Here is a 15,729-nt window from a genome sequence, read left to right as displayed (position 1 = left end):
GTGGCTTCGAAGGTATAATTGGGCAAAGTTATTTGGGCAGAGCCTTTAATATACAGCAGCTTGCTTTTCGTCAGGTTCATTGACATCAGATTATCCTTGCACCACCTCCACAGTTTTCTGACATCTAAGTTGAGCGTCACAGGATTGGTCCCTACAATTTTGTAATCATCCGCATAGCCAAAAGCCTTTGACATAACACAGGACGGCAAATCGTTTATGAAGACTAGGAAGAACAGCGGGCCTAGAATGGAACCTTGGGGGACGCCGCTAAAGACATCAAGTTCTTTTGAGGTTGTACTGTTTATTAGCACTGTCTGCTTCCGATTTGACATATAGCTTCGAAGCAGACTTAGGCAGTTTGCTCCGATGCCAAGCGCCGATAGTGTTTCTAAAATTAGAGCGTGAGAGACTTTGTCGAATGCCTTCTGGAAATCGATATAAAAGGTCGTGAGGTAGGAAGGGTTGGAGTCCAGGCAGGTACTCTATTAGATCTCATGCAATCACTCTATTAGATTTGTTGTGGTCGATCGTTTAGGCCAAAAACCATGCTGTGCGGGATTTAGGGTTGGGTAGACTACTGGAATCAGTTTGTTGAAGATGAGCGTTTCTAGCAATTTCGACACTACAGACAGAAGGCTGATTGGTCTATAGTTAGAGGCGTCATGTTTGTCACCATCTTTATAGATTGGTACAATTTCAGCTACTTTCCATTTGGTTGGGAAATGAGCTTTGCAAGCTATTAAATTGAAGTGTAGACAAAGCGATTTTGGCAATGACTTGTGGAGGTTTTTTAAGAGCGCATTCCTTATCCTGTGTGGTCCTTTGGCTTTGTTTACATCAAGTTGCATCCATGAGCTCTGGATTTCTTCGGTGGTGAAGTAGACGTGGCTCAACTGAATTACAACGTTCTTGTTGTCTGTTTTGACTCTGCAATGCAATTTGTGTGAACACTGACTGGAAGTAGTCGTTAAACAGGTCAGCTTCAGCAACGTCAGTGGTAGTTGATCGGTGATTCGGGAAGATTTCGGCGGGTACAGAACTGGACTTGGTGACAGACTTGAAATAGCGTTGTATGTCAGTAAACTTGCCATCTTGGAAGAGTGGAAGTTCATGCTCTTGTTGGTCGTGTTGAAGTGCTAGAGCAAGATTCGTTTGCACATGCTCGATTTTGAGTTTAGTTATGGGCGTTGGTTTCCGTTGCTGCTTTAGTAGAAGGGTATTCAATTTTTTGATAAGGTGAGATGGTCCACGACTGACCCAGTGCGCGAGTTCAGATCTGTGTTTTGTGATGATAGGTAAGAAATCTTGGAAGATTTCATAAAGCCATTGGTACTAAAGATCTAACATCAATTCTACGTTGCTCAGACAGTAAGCAAGAAAAGGGTGCTGAGCAATAAACTCGTTTATCTCGTTCCAATTAAATTTCTTATATGCAAAGGCTCCAAAGTTGAGCTTCTGCCTTGGTTTCGAGGTCATCGAAGGCCAGTGGGTACAGGTCAGATTTATATCCCCAGCAATGTATGAACGGACAGCTCCATATTCATATTGCTTGGACCTCAGAAAGGTCAAGAGTTGTGCGAAGTCAGCAGCCCACCATGTGTAATGACTGTTTTGCGGCGCACTGTAAAGACAGCAGATTATGATAGGTTTGCTCATCAGCAACCAGATAACAACACATTCTTGGAAGCTTGAGACAATTTCACAACTTGGAATGTTTCGAGCAACAGCTATGAGTGCACCACCGTGTTTTGTAGCCCCGTTTGCACTTGGTCGGTTTTTTCGGTGCATTGTAAAGTTGGCGAGGAAAGTTGAACTGTCTTTGACACTTTCAGTCAGCCACGTTTCTGTAAGGCAAATGATTTGGTAATGATTTGCTACTGTTATGGCATTGGAGAAAGAGGTTCGTCGGTCATTCTCGAATATACTTCTGGCATTGTAGATAGGAATATTGAGGAAGGTGGTTAGTCAAAAGGACCCGTGGACTTCGGGTGTTATCCCCTTGATCCATTTTGTGCCTTGCCGGATGAACAAATTTCCATTATGAGTTCGAAGATTCTTTTGTTCGGTGCCATCAATGATTAGTTCACGTCTTCGCGTGAAAGCTTGGTTTTCACAATCAGCTTCTTCCTCTGTTAGTTGTCGACTCAAAAGCACATGTTCGCCAAAGTTTTTCAGTTTTCTCGCAGAAAGTAAAATCATTCATCGTTAATAGGCATTCGGAATCTTCAAAAGTATTGTTCTAGTTTTTTACTTCTCGTGCCGCCCCAGCCGTATCACTTCTACAATATCCGCATTGACCTCGACGTGCGCCAGTAACTTCTGAACGTGGGCAAGATCATGTTCCTGACGTAGTCTAGCTTCTTTTTCGTTTGATTCAGGGATTCCACGTATTCGTATGCCGTCAATCTCTTCAACAGGTTTCGGTGGCGCTTCAGGTTTTGGAGTTGGTACAACCGTGGGGACTGCTTCTATTGGGGGCTTGCTTGTGATGAACGACTTGATCTCAGAGACAGCTTTCTTGAGGTCAGTCATTTCGCACTCAAGGTATTTCATTTGGTTTTCCTGGTGCTCTTTTACCGTCGCATGCTCTTGAAGTGCATCGGCAAACTTTTCTTGGCGTTTATCTTCAACGCAAGCGTTACGAAGCAGTAGGGCATTTTTTCCGGGGGCCAAGACTCTTTTCATTGCCGTTTCACTTAGGCCTGTGCAGTTCTCTGTTAGGTGCATTTGACGTCCACAAAAGAAGCATTCAAAAGAGCTTTCATTTTTCGGAATTTTCTTGGCACATGTAGAGCAACAATCGGAAATTAACTTCCTTCGATGGCGGGTATTGTGTTTAGACGTCTTCCAGGGGCTCAGAGCCAGAGACTCAATAAGCGCGCCTTAGAAGATTAACAGCTTTTCAAGTGAACAAGAACCAGTAGGGGCTTAGAGCCAAAGACTCAATAAGCACGCCTACGTGATCTACAGTTTCCTTCGTTTGGCTTCCCGTCGTTCACTAGCCGATCGTCGCTTCGTACCACGTGTCATGAAGATTCGCTTGATGTCAGTGTTGTAGTGTAGTACTGATGCCAGGCTTTGCAGTTCCACGTCTGGGTGTTGATGGAGCTCTCGGTATTCTGCTAATACCAACTCGTCGGTTTGTTCGGAGGCACTAATTATGTGCTTTGTCACGTCGATTACGTAACACTTTAGAGCCTTTACTAGTTTGTCAAAGATATAAGGCGCTCCTTCGCGTTGGCAGGTGACAACACAAAAGAGGTTGGGAATAGTCTTCAAAGTTTCGATCAATTCGTCAACCGTTTGAGGGGTGTTTTTCTTCCTGGGATGAGAGGTTAAAGTATTATTCAGAAAATCGCGCCAAATAATAATGTTTCGGTTTCTCAAAGGAGCTGACGTAAGATAATCGTAACAATAGTTTGATGTGTTTGGGTCTAGGTTAAGGCCAGGGAAAGAGTAAACAATGTCAGAAAGTTTCTTGTTCTGATGGTTTTAACTTGTTGATGGAATGATAAAGGGAACTTGCCGCAACTATTTTGATCATACGGATAGAGAGGTGAAAGATACAAATGATATAATATAAATTATTATTATTATTATTATTATTATTATTATGAATTCGTGGATATGCCACTGGGGAATCACACCCCGCGTTTACAATCTAGGATTGGCACGACAGTTTGTACATAAACAAATAAAAATCCAAGTACAGGGATTGTTTTCAGTCCAATGTCTATTAAAATAACTCCACATGTGTTCAATAAGTTTGTTCTTCAGATTCTCCGGGTTAAAGAAATCAAGAGCTCTTTGCACGACGTTTATTCTGAATCCAGTCCTATACCAAAAATTTTGCCTCTGTATTTCAAATCTAGTGTCTGGAAGCACAACACGTCTCCTTCTACCGCTGTTGGTGATGTTGAATTCTTTCGAAAAGTCGACATTGTACCTTCCTTCCAAGATGTTACTGAAAAGTAGAAGGTCTTTAAGTAGAAGGTCTTTAAATTGAGAGGAACTAAGCTGGTTGAGGAAGGGTGTTGACTACAGTGTCGAGGTAGTGGCTTAAGTGTGGCTTTATGTTTCCAATGTTGTCAAGTCCCGTAGTGTTTTACTTTTTTTGAAGACTTAAACTAGAGTAAAATAGACTGACTCTCTTTATATTTCTTATGATGTTCTGAGATAGCAGAAAAGTAATCCTTTTTAATCCCTCTTTAGGTAGTTGATTGGTCTTTAAATGTGAGCAAAGAATTTTCGTTAAACGAAAATCATGAGTGCTTTTCGGAAGCCCGAAAGGAAAATTAAGTCACCTATGGATTTGAGTACATGGCTCAAAAGTGCTGCCTACCAAGATTATGTCAATTTTATTTCTGGCTTAAGTGTGTCTGTAAATGGAAAGCAAAATTCTACTTCATCCGGTGAAAATAGAACGATCTCAATTTTACTGGAGAATTTAGATTGTTTGGCACGGATATGCGATGAAACTGAACCTATTGGTGAGTTTTGAGTAAGGAATGGAATCAATTTGCGGAACATAATGTCAGTCGTATTATATTTTAGTGCAACCTCAAAGATTTGGTAATGCAGCTTATCGAACTTGGTTTGACAAAATGTCCGCTGAAGCGGAAGAAAATTGTGCTAAACTCCTGAATGAAAGCTCAAAAGGAGCTGAAGTTGAGCTTGCCTGCTACTGGGTTGATTCGTTTGGCAATAAATCTAGAATTGACTACGGAACTGGCCATGAGATGAACTTCATGATATTTTTGTTATGTCTGAGCAAATTGGGAGTTTTCGCGACAGAAAAGAGTGGAGATTGTAATATGAGCTTGGTAAATCTTGTGTTCACGAAGTACATGGATGTTGTAAGAAAAGTGCAAATGCGTTATTGCATGGAGCCCGCCGGTAAGTTACATTATTATACATAATGAAGCGGTTATCAACCTCTATTGACTGAAATGTAATTAATTGCTCTCAAACTAAGTTTGTAGCAATTATATTATTCATGTTTGACCGATTTTTCGTCTTACCCATTGGAGATCCCTCAAAAACGGGATGAACATGTAGCTCCCAGCGGGCATTAAGTGCTCCTAGAGCCTTTCAGCTCACTTTTCTTCAAGTATGCGATTCACAAACTGTTTTGGAGACTTATACTTATGTGAGGGGCGGTTCTTAGAGGTTGACCCCCCCCCCCCCCCCGCATCCCCCAATCCCAACCCCTGTACATCGTCAGGCCATAAGGGCCCCGTGCAACCAGCCCCCCCCCCCCCCCCGGTGCACCCTCTGCTGCTCTCACCTAACGCCTCTTCAATTAAGCTAAAGCTAGCCACACTACTAGCTACTGTCGAAGCCAACCGCTCGCTGGTCGTTTGAGATCAATTCGCCCGACGTTAGTGGGTTGTTTAATTTCATGTAATCAACTACTTCGATTTCAAGGTTCCCACGGAGTGTACAGTCTCGACGATTATCAGTTCCTGCCCTTCTACTTTGGTGCCAGCCAGTTGGCTGGTTCCGCTCTAGAGCCGAAGGACATTCCAGATTCTGAGTTGATGTCCAAAAACAAAGATAACTATTTGTTCTGTGCTGCAATTGATCATATAAATAAGGTCAGATCGTTAAATAGTTCTTTCTAACCAAAAAATTGCTCTTATTTTACGAGAATATTATTTACATCTGTGAAGTCTGCCTGGCTGTTCCAAGAATTGGCGAGACGTTTTTTTGAACTAAAATTGTTTGTATCAGTTCTCGGTTTGTGAAATTCGTGTGCTTTTTAGAGATACCAATAAAAAATAGGCAATCGTTTTTCGCATGTTTGTATCTGCAATGATAGTGTAATAATTTATTTGTCTCTTAATATTTATTTAATGCATTTTAAAAATCCGTACTTGTGGTTTCTTCAAGAAAAAACTAAATCTTTCCTAACTCTTTCCTGAATAGTTCCTAACTCGATCAAGTGAACATTTGTTTTGTAGGTTAAGACCGGCCCCTTCTCAGAGCATTCTAATCAACTGTGGAACATCTCAGCTGTGCCACATTGGAAGAAAGTGAAACAGGGACTGATGAAAATGTACCAGGCAGAAGTACTCTCCAAATTCCCAATTGTACAACACTTGTTATTTGGATCCATTTTCAAATTTGAATAAACCTAGAGAACTTTGTGTAAATATGAAACCGTAATTTAAAATTTTCAAAAGCATGTTTGAGTTTTTTGAAGATTTTGAGTCAAGATTATAACTAACTGTACTGTTGAACGGTTTTCTGATTTCCATCTATTCTGATTTCTATTTCCTTTGGAAAACGGTTCGAAGTCTTTTATGAACTGTTATTAATTTCGACGTACTAGGTTTGAGGCTTTCTTTTTCAGGTTTTCATGGCGTTAGATTTATTACAAACATTCTTAGCCTCGCTAGTGATAGCGCTCTATCTAATGCGCTTCTTCTACCTTAAGCTAAAAGCCAAAACTCCCTTTTCTCTCAGGGATGAAAGTAGCGTGTATGAATCGGGAGCAATAAGACCTAAGAGGACGCTGATAGTTCTTGGATCAGGTGGTCATACAACTGAGATGTTGAGACTGATAGATGTTTTACCAATTGAGACTTATTCACCCCGATATTATTTTGTGGCCAACACGGACAAGATGTCAATCAAAAAGATCAATCATAGATCGGTATGTATTAGACTATTGAATCGATTTTTGCTAAAAAAAATCTTTTGACCCTGAGCTCTTGTTCCAAAATATGGAAATATTCAAGTATATGTTCATATATATGATGCAAAGGTTCAAACACAGAACTTTAATTTTTTTTTTACTGAAATTGCTATTTTTTGTCAATTGACTTTTGAATAATAACTGTTCTCAAACAAAATGGTTAGCAATTATATTAGTCCTTTGGACTTTTTAATGCGATTTTTTGTTTGACCCTTTTGACTTTTCTGATTAACAGAACTTTTTGTCTGTTAATTGTGACAGAATACATGCCAAAAACAATCGTTTACCTCGTTCTGTTTCAATTTGAAAACAATAATTAGGACTGGAGTTGCCCACTTTTGGATAGTTGCATCATTTGTTCTAGCGTTAACGTCAATCTTAAATGCAAAAGGAAATTTTCTTGAATCGTTACGTGATTTTTTAAATCTTCTTTTGAGCCTGCCTTATGATTGCCTTAAGGAGTCTAAGGATTTCTCCGAGTTGCCCAACTTTGATTAGTAATTTGGACACCTTATTCCACGCTGTTCAGATAGAGAGTGAAAACCTCAGAGTGCAGGTGACTTGGCACGATGACTTCTTGCACGGGGAACCCCTAAAATAAGAGCTGAAGCTCAGCTTTATTATTGCTTTTTATCAACATCAAAATGGAATTCTATTATTGGCCAGCTGTACAGAAAACTGAAAGGTTTTTTAATTTCAAATTTCTGATATTCAATTCACATGTGTAAATTTTACTACCATAACCAAAGGTTAAATATTTAATGCCAATCCATATGATTCAGATAGCATAGTTTTATTTGAAATTTTAAGGCTAATTCACGTTTGGATTGTAGTTTTGCATACGTAACTTTACCAATTGCCAATAACCGTTCATGTTCGAAAATGCTAAGATTTTGCCAAACTAGAGAAAACTTAACAAAACGTCAATAATTGAGCTCAGCGAACGTAATTGCGTCATATCTAATGAAGTGTTTGTCCTAGAGACACGAAAAAGAACCCAGTTTCAATTAAAATCAGAAAATTAGTTTGGGCTTGTGTTACCTTGGTTTTTTGAATCTCTTGATACAATATAACGCCGTCTAATGTCCAACGTAAGCTGCGTAAGCAGGTTTCTCATGCTATGTTATCCGATATCAAATGGTCGTGTATGAAAGCTAATTAAGTGTGTTTATCAGCTTTTGTTGCCCAAAGAAATTAACACATTGTTATGACGAATTATTTTGTACTTTTTTTTTCAATTTCAGGTTGATCCCAAATACATCAAATTGATTCCGCGAAGTCGTGAAGTTGGGCAGAGCTATCTCTCTTCCGTGTTTTCAACTATCATTGCGTGTATCTACACTGTGCCCCTAGCTCTCTGGGTGAATCCTGATCTCCTCTTGGTCAATGGACCGGGAACATGTTTACCAGCATGTCTAGCAGCTGTCATTGTTAGTCGAATATAATTTCTTTTCAATTAATAGCTCTGATAACGAATGCGCTTCGAATGAACAGACTTGGTCAATTGTGATTTGGTATTTAAAATGTTCAAGCATTGACTGTGCTTCTTCTATAGCCTGCATTCTTTTTATTAGCTGCGATTAGCTAGCTGCCTTTTCTTTGTATTTTTTTAAATAGCGGGGCGCTACTTTTTACGATTCAAAGATGAGTATCGGTGGAGTGTCTTTTTATGGCTCGAAGAGAAGTTTTAGAGAAGTCTTCACTATTCGAAGAGGCGTAATGCGAAGAGGAGTCAAATTGCTGAAGAGCCGAGAGTGGTGTTTTGCTCATGCCGTATTTTTGACAGCGAACAAATAAGTGTGCAAAATTTTTGATAATTTTGTTGACCGATGAAGCAGACGAAGTAATTTCTTTTCTCGGAATGATAGTTGGCAAGCAGCGTTTTAACATTAAAGAAAATTTTGTAGAGATTATGAATTGCTCTCAAGCGAAGTTTGTAACAATTATGTTAGTCTCATGTTTTTTATGCGATTTATCGCTTGACCGATTTTTCGTCTGACCCATTTGACTTTCGTCCTCAAAAACGGGATAAGCATGTAACGTTCGGAGGGCATTAAGTTCGTATAGCCTTACGCCTAACCATTCTCAGAGAAAGCGATTCACCAAAACTGTTTTGAGGAGACAATTTCATGGTTTGAAAGGCGCTCTCAATCTTGAAAGTTTAACCCCCGAGTAACCAATCACCCCCACTCACCCCAGTTTTTTGGCAGAGACGATTCTTCGAGTCGTTTTCGGAATTTTTCTAGCCATGTGTTTTACCGAGTTTATTTCGGATCACGTTCTAAAAGTAAATGCACGCACACAAATCTTCAGTTTACTCAATATGTAGATATTAATGGAACAGCAGATAAGAGAGTGGTTTCCTGTTTATACCGCATTTTTGAAAGCGCGATAAGAGTAGATGTGAAAAATATCGCTAAGCGTGAGAAAGTTTTGTTCACGTGCGGCTTTTTCAAAGCGTCAGTAGTAAGACCAAATTCACGCTTTGTCACGGGGGGGGGGGGCGTCCCCACCCGTGACGATCCGTGAGATACATTTTTGAGGTCGAAAAATTGTGTCTCTCAATTTTGCCAGAGGGACAAAAACTTGTAAAATTTTCTCAAATTTGTGGGGACAAAAACTTGTAAAATTTTTGTCAATTTCGTGCGGTAAGAAAAACTTGTGAAATTTTAGTCAAATTTGTTCGGTGGGCAAAAACTTACGATATTTCCAGCTATTTTGTGCGGGGATAAAAACTTGTTACAATTGCACAGTTTTCTGGAATTATTGAAAAACTTGGGGTCCATTAAGTTGATTTCAAAATTCTTAAACCCTTTTTTAGTCAAAAGGACTTTTAATGGGTTTTTGAAAAACATAACTGACTTACCTTTTCTTTATTTCAATCTCTTTATAAGTTTTATGTAATATATCAGCATTTAAAGCAAAATGGAGTCCAATTTTGGTGGTTTTGATCCAACATCTGGTTTTAATTTGATAGTTTTATTGACCCTATGTTATCCCAGATTAGGGAGTGTGGGCAGATTGGAAAACCAAAAAAACTTCAGTGTCAGGGCTCCAAATTGAGAATTATTGTGTCTGGTATGAAATTTGCGGCGTCAGAGGTGAAAAGAATGCAACTTTGCAGAGAATAAGGAAGAAATATACGTATGAAATGGACAAAATAAATGCTCAAAACTATGTGAAATGTTCCGAAAAAGTACTGAAAAAGTGTTTGAAAGTGTGCGGTAAAGCAATTCATCTACCACGTTTAAATGATGGGAGAGTTAGAAATCGAGTAAAAATTGTTGTTTTTGGACAATTTTATGCAAAATACTTCAACAAAAATCAATTCCATTATGCTCAAATTGTTTTGCATTGTGAATGACAGCTAGTGCAGACCGGTAAATTATTTAACACAAGGTGTTTGAGGGATAATGCAAATGTGATCACGTAATATAGTGTAAAACTTGGGGAAATTTATAAAAATTGACAAAATTTTAACGGGAAAACTGATGTCCGACTGAACCTCACTGCGTAACTTAGGCAAAATGATAGAACGAGCGGTGTATTTCCCTTATATTCTTAAGAAAACTAACTTCTCATTTTTTGTGAAGGAGATTCTTTTTTTTCTTTATTTTAATAAACAGTTTTCTTGTTCTTTTCTTGTTCTCCTGATAGTTTCATAGCACTTACAATAACTATAGCTGTATGTCTATAATTTTTATCTATTTTTATCCAATCTGGACTTGTCTTGCCGTCCTCTGATTTATTGAAAGCAGACTGAAGATTAATTTTAAACTTGTGCATATGGCAATATGTTTTTTTTTTATTTTTTTGTTTCGCAAGTTTTGGTCTCGGCGTTTGTGATTGGTGGTCCGAGTTTTAGGAATTATTATGTCTACTACATGAGCCAACATGTGTCTTTCATTTCCATAAGCAATTCAATGTCGTCTCAGCTTCTCTGATTGGTCAGTCGAGTTTAAGCTTTATTACCGTCTTGCACATGTTTGAACACGTGTTGATTTATTATCAAAGACAAGGTGTGGTCACAAGTTTGAGTTTGAGTTTAAAAAGAAAGCAGTATGTCGTCGTCTGAAGATTAATTTGATTTTTATCATGATATAGCGCGTTCTGAAAATCCATATGTAGTTGCCTGTGTGAAAACATATGATAATACTGGAACTTATATATCGCTGAAACTTTCGAAAAAAGAAAACGGAGACAACGGTATCGCTTCAACCAAAAACTCACTGTCTCTATGCAGGAATTTGAGGAAGTGGGAGAAAATATTGATGCTATCAGAAGAATAACTCTCTCAAAGTTTGCGAGCGAGCAGAGCAGTTCTGGCAAAAGGAAGTTACAGCCTGGTTACAGTTTAGAAACGAATGGTCAAAGTCGTAGTTGCAGATTCAAAAAAATCAAGAAAGCCTCAGAGTGATAAAGAGAATTAAATAGCAAAAGAAAATGGTTGAAGCAATGTTTGAACGTACGCCTGAATATTTTCGACAATTCCAAAAACTTTTTTCGATATTTTATTTGCAATGGTGAGCCTCAATTTGATTCTGATCTTACAAAAAACTTCGCATACAGCCAGCACAAAAATGAAGATCCTTGCAAAATACAACAATTTCATTACCATGTCATTGCTGCTGTTGATCAATTGCCGCAGTCCTTCAAGGATACTTCTTCTAAACCATATGCAATACAATGTATCTTCACTTGTTTTCAATTGCTCATTCGGGGGTCTTCTCACAGTGCATTATGGTGAAGTGATGGAAAAACTTCAAGAGGCAGTCAGGTACAACGACCAGCACAATCTAACTGTTTCAATTTCTAAGAAGAAATTACCAAATGTCAACAAGATAATGACACTGGATGTTCAAACGCAAACTGACTTTTTGCCTACTTGTACGATTGAAAGATTTTATAGTATTTATAATGGTGGTATGTACGGTGAGCTTTCAAAAATACTCGATATATTAAATAGTGGCTATGGTTGTTTGCATGTTGATAATAGTTTGATTTTGATAAATTTTAATATGGAATCGAAGTCTTTTAATCAACAATTTTCTTGTTCTGTTGTCTTTGAAGAAAGAATCGAGCGAGCAAAAAAAGTTAATTAAAAAAATGTTAGGGCATATGATTAGCAAAGCGTAGCAAATCATTATTGTTCATATTCAACATCAAAGGATATCCATAACCAAACATCACATGTGCAATATAAATGCAAAAAAGTCCACAGAGTTTTGATTTTGAACTGGCTGAAGTTTGAGTACTTGAGTTACTTCATTGTAAAACTGTACCAGACGGGAATACAATATTTGGTGGTTTTGTATCGGGATTCCAAGCGGGTCAGCCAACTAAACTTTGTTTTCGTGAAACAAAATAACCATCCAATGACTTCGTTCATCTTGCGCTGGTGAAGCATTAACTACAATAAATCCTTTTCTTGTTAGCTTTGGAAAATTGTCTGCTGCAAAAACTCCATAAAAATAATATTTCAAATGAATACATTTTCCTATCAAATAGCGTATTTCATAACTATCCATCGGTGGGGTAGGTTATAATTGAGTTTTTTGTCACCTTGCGTTCCGAATTAACATAAAACGTTGAGCTTCTTTCGCCCAGAAATAAAATTTCTACGTTGGCTGCCAATGCTCCGTCAAATAAAAGTTGAACCAAAATTGAGCAATTTGTAAGTTCGGGATGGATGAAATCATTTGAAGTCTCTTGCGTTAAAGTTAAGTCAAAAGCTAGAATAAAGTGATTGGGATAGTTGTCCAGAGTTATGCCATGCCCACAATCCAAGGCTTCCAAAGTATTGAAGTAAATGCGGTGGTTAAAAGTTGTTAACACCGGAGTTCCAACAATAGGTTGACCATTTCTATAAAAAACAATCTGGCTCAAATTAAATTTCTGGTAGTGAAAAGGATTAGTGCGATTAGTTCCGAGGTATGCTTGATTTGTTGCTATTGCAATTACCATACGTACAGGTTCCTTCGAAAAAATGTCCTCATGGCTCCAACTTCCTATTCCAATTGTAGCTAAAAAAGTTCGTGGTAATACTTCTTTATAGCGATACACGGCAGGCGTTTTTAGTAGTTTTCTCAATTGCCGTCAATACATGATCCGCTACTGTCATTTTTCTAACATAGAGATTAGCTTCAATTATTTTAGCTTTGCAATGTTTATTTGACTCTGAAATTACAGCAAAATCATTTGTAGACCTTCTAAATGAAATTCTCAGATTAACATCACAAAATAGGTGTTTATCACAAGTTAAAATATCACTAGCCGGCTTTCCAATAAAATAGTTTTCCTGGGAATTAGCAACAAGAGCTATTCTGGCCGCTACGTCGTCCGCGCGACCATCGGTCCCATCGATTTTAGCTGGCTCATCCCCGTAATAATATCCCTGACAAACTAGCCATGTTTTTTGCAGTTTTTCCTGAAGAAAATGCCGTTTCAATGAATGCTTTGTGCGCATAGTTTCCGTTTGGGTTGGAAATTTTAGCACCATTAGCAGATACAGTGCATTCTGAAAATAAAGAATGTAATGCGTTGTTGCTTAAGTGTTGCGGGTCTGTATTTATTGCATCATATCCTGTCCTTAAATCGCCGTCATTGTTTCGTGAGATTTTGCATTTAATTTCAAGGAGAAGTTTTTGTAAATCTATGAAATTGTTCCGATCACCCAAACCTTCAAACTCAAGCATTGGACCGTCCGGAGAATATGATGGGTCCGACTTTTTGAGTGAAAGCATTGTCAAAGGTAATAAGCAGAGGCTGTTTTTCAAACAAATCAAGTATGGTGTGTGTTGCCTCTGCGGGCAGTAAATTCGTAATCATTTTGAACTTTAGAAGAGAAATTTGACCGACTTCTCGTCAAAGGCTTCTTCTTACGAATGACTTGTTTTGGCTTTTCATCGTTGGTTTTCAACTTACGCATTCTTCCTGATTTTGATCCGCCCCTGTTTTTGTTTTCTTTAAGTTTTTTGCACAGTAGACTTTATTGCTTGTTTTGGAGTCTTTTTCTTTAACTACATCTACCAGCTCAGGAGCTGTTTGAACAATTAATTCACGTCCAATCTTTTTGGCTACAGGCCAAAGAAACTTTCTTGCAATCGATAAGGCGGCTCTGCGAATACCTGCTGCTAGAGCCCCAAAACCACTTCCTCGTTGGCGATAGTGTCCTGAAAAGTATGGTGACACTGTTTGCTGTTGATAGTAGGCTTCCATTTAGTCGAATTTTAAAAAATTTAAAGTCAAAATAACTTTTCCTGTTCCAGCGAATGGAACTAATTGTCCGGTTTCTGTCCGCAATTGAATTTCAATTGACTGAAAGTTTTTTGATAATAACTTTTTGTATTCCAAATTGCTGAAAACAATTCTGTGTGCTGGCTCTATTTCGCAGGGGCTACCGTTTTTCAGGCGTTGTTTTGAATCAATGACTCGAATAAGAGGAGCTTTAGTATCACCAACGTATTGATACTCAATAATGTTAACGTAAATAAAAATCTGTTGCTTCCCTGCAGACAAATCAAAAGGATGATCACCAGCAAAAGTTTTTTCTTGGTCAGATTTTCAAAAGTTTCCAACATCTTGTATCCAATATGATAACCAGACCCAACATGAATACCGTTGAAAACTAGTATACTCCGAATTTTGTTATCCGGAAAAGTAAGCCCTTCGGTTTTACCAAAAAAAAAGAGGAACAAAACCCCATTGATTTTGTTAAACTGATAGTCAAAATGAGGCAATCCGGTAGCTGTTTTTTTAAAGGATCTCAAAAGATGGTCACGATTTTCATAGGAACCAACTCCAATGATAGCTCGTTCTCCTACGTATGGTCTGGAGACAGCATCAAATGGAATACTTTTCTCAAAGATTAAGGCCTTCAGAAGAAAATATCTTCAAATCACTTTTGTTCACTTGATTTATTTTTGCCGGGAACATAATTTCACTTAGTGCAACCCGTCTATCCCCCTCCAAATTAATTTCTTCGTTGAAATAGTTTTTGAGAGAAGACAAGGTGTTTTGAGGAAAAATATTCATAGAGGCTGATGAAACTAAGTGAACCGTGAATTCATTCATGTTATGTTATTTCACTACTATTGTCTCTAACTTTGACCAACTCTAATTCATAAAATTTTCCTTTGACTGGCTCTTGGGATGCGTCAATGAGATCATAAGTAGGGGGATTTGTTGTAGGTATATCGTAAATCTCAAAAACTTCGTTGGTAAATGTTTGCTTGTATCCTTTTCTAAAAGGGAGATCCGCTTTTGATATTCGCACAAAGTCCCCAACGTAAAACTTTGGTCGACGAACTAGTTTTGCTGAAGCATTAAAAATTATTGATATCAAGTAAAGAACGTCTTTCTTTGTTACTTTATTCGGCGCCAATTTCGTTACCCTGTTGACTCTAGTGTTAATGGTTTGTATAAAGCTCTGCAATTTATTAATTTACGAGTATGTCCATTTGTCCTCTAAATACTTGTACATCAAATTCTTGAGCGATCGTATGTTTCTGTGCTGAAGGAGCCCTTAAATTCGGTACCAGCATCTACCCACATTTTTTTAGGTTGCTTGTTCTTAATCTTTTTCTTAAACGCATCTGCTGTGTTGTGGCGTACTTTGATTTTAAGCGTTCGACTCGTAGATAACGTGAGAGACGGTCCACCGCAACCAACAAGTATATTACATCTTTGTTCTCGTTTGCTAATTTATCCGCATAAGCCAAGTGTAGTGAACAAATCTCATTTATGTCGTAAGCAATAACTTTCGGTGTTGGAAATCTGTTTATATTTTTTAGGCTTTGTGTGGGCATTTTGGCCCTCTAGAAAGTTTCACTTTACTTGGTTTCAAATTTGTGCTCTTTTGTAGATTTTTTACGCTTCCGTATGCTGCGGGTCCTTTCGTTTATTTTAACTCCAGCAATTTTTTTTTATTCGTCGAAGGACTCCCAGTCCTTCTCCTCTTGCTGAGTTCTGTCTTCCTTTGAGGTTTCGAAACCACTTCCGGCGTCTGAGGATTCCTCTGTAAGTAATTG

General features: G+C 38.2%; 3 protein-coding genes across 4 annotated transcripts in view; 2 read left to right on the top strand and 1 right to left on the bottom strand.

Moving 5' to 3' along the window:
• The window catches only part of LOC142349625 (uncharacterized), a 343,675-nt gene that overhangs the window by 134,674 nt on the left and 193,272 nt on the right, over window positions 1-15,729 (bottom strand). The gene's annotated exons all lie outside the window — the stretch shown is intronic.
• LOC142349777 (serine/threonine-protein phosphatase 2A activator-like) lies at window positions 4,026-6,187 on the top strand. Its single transcript, XM_075401544.1, has 4 exons — window positions 4,026-4,490; window positions 4,555-4,896; window positions 5,428-5,597; window positions 5,964-6,187. Exons 1-4 carry the CDS (start codon window positions 4,265-4,267, stop codon window positions 6,132-6,134), a joined length of 909 nt encoding a protein of 302 aa, XP_075257659.1. The 5' UTR covers window positions 4,026-4,264; the 3' UTR covers window positions 6,135-6,187.
• Window positions 6,326-15,729, top strand: part of LOC142349778 (UDP-N-acetylglucosamine transferase subunit ALG14-like) — a 163,451-nt gene continuing 154,047 nt past the window's right edge. The window contains exons 1-2 of one of the 2 annotated variants that reach the window (XM_075401546.1): window positions 6,326-6,658; window positions 7,945-8,130. In XM_075401546.1, coding sequence (XP_075257661.1) covers window positions 6,362-6,658; window positions 7,945-8,130 — 483 coding nt within the window. In that variant the 5' untranslated portion in view covers window positions 6,326-6,361. The remainder of the gene's footprint in view (window positions 6,659-7,944; window positions 8,131-15,729) is intronic. The other variant, XM_075401545.1, reaches the window with a different exon arrangement.

Source organism: Convolutriloba macropyga, chromosome 11 (genome assembly GCF_964194025.1).
Source record: "Convolutriloba macropyga chromosome 11, txConMacr16.3, whole genome shotgun sequence".
Taxonomy (NCBI): Eukaryota; Metazoa; Xenacoelomorpha; order Acoela; family Convolutidae; genus Convolutriloba; species Convolutriloba macropyga.
This window is presented reverse-complemented; position numbering and strand designations above follow the sequence as displayed.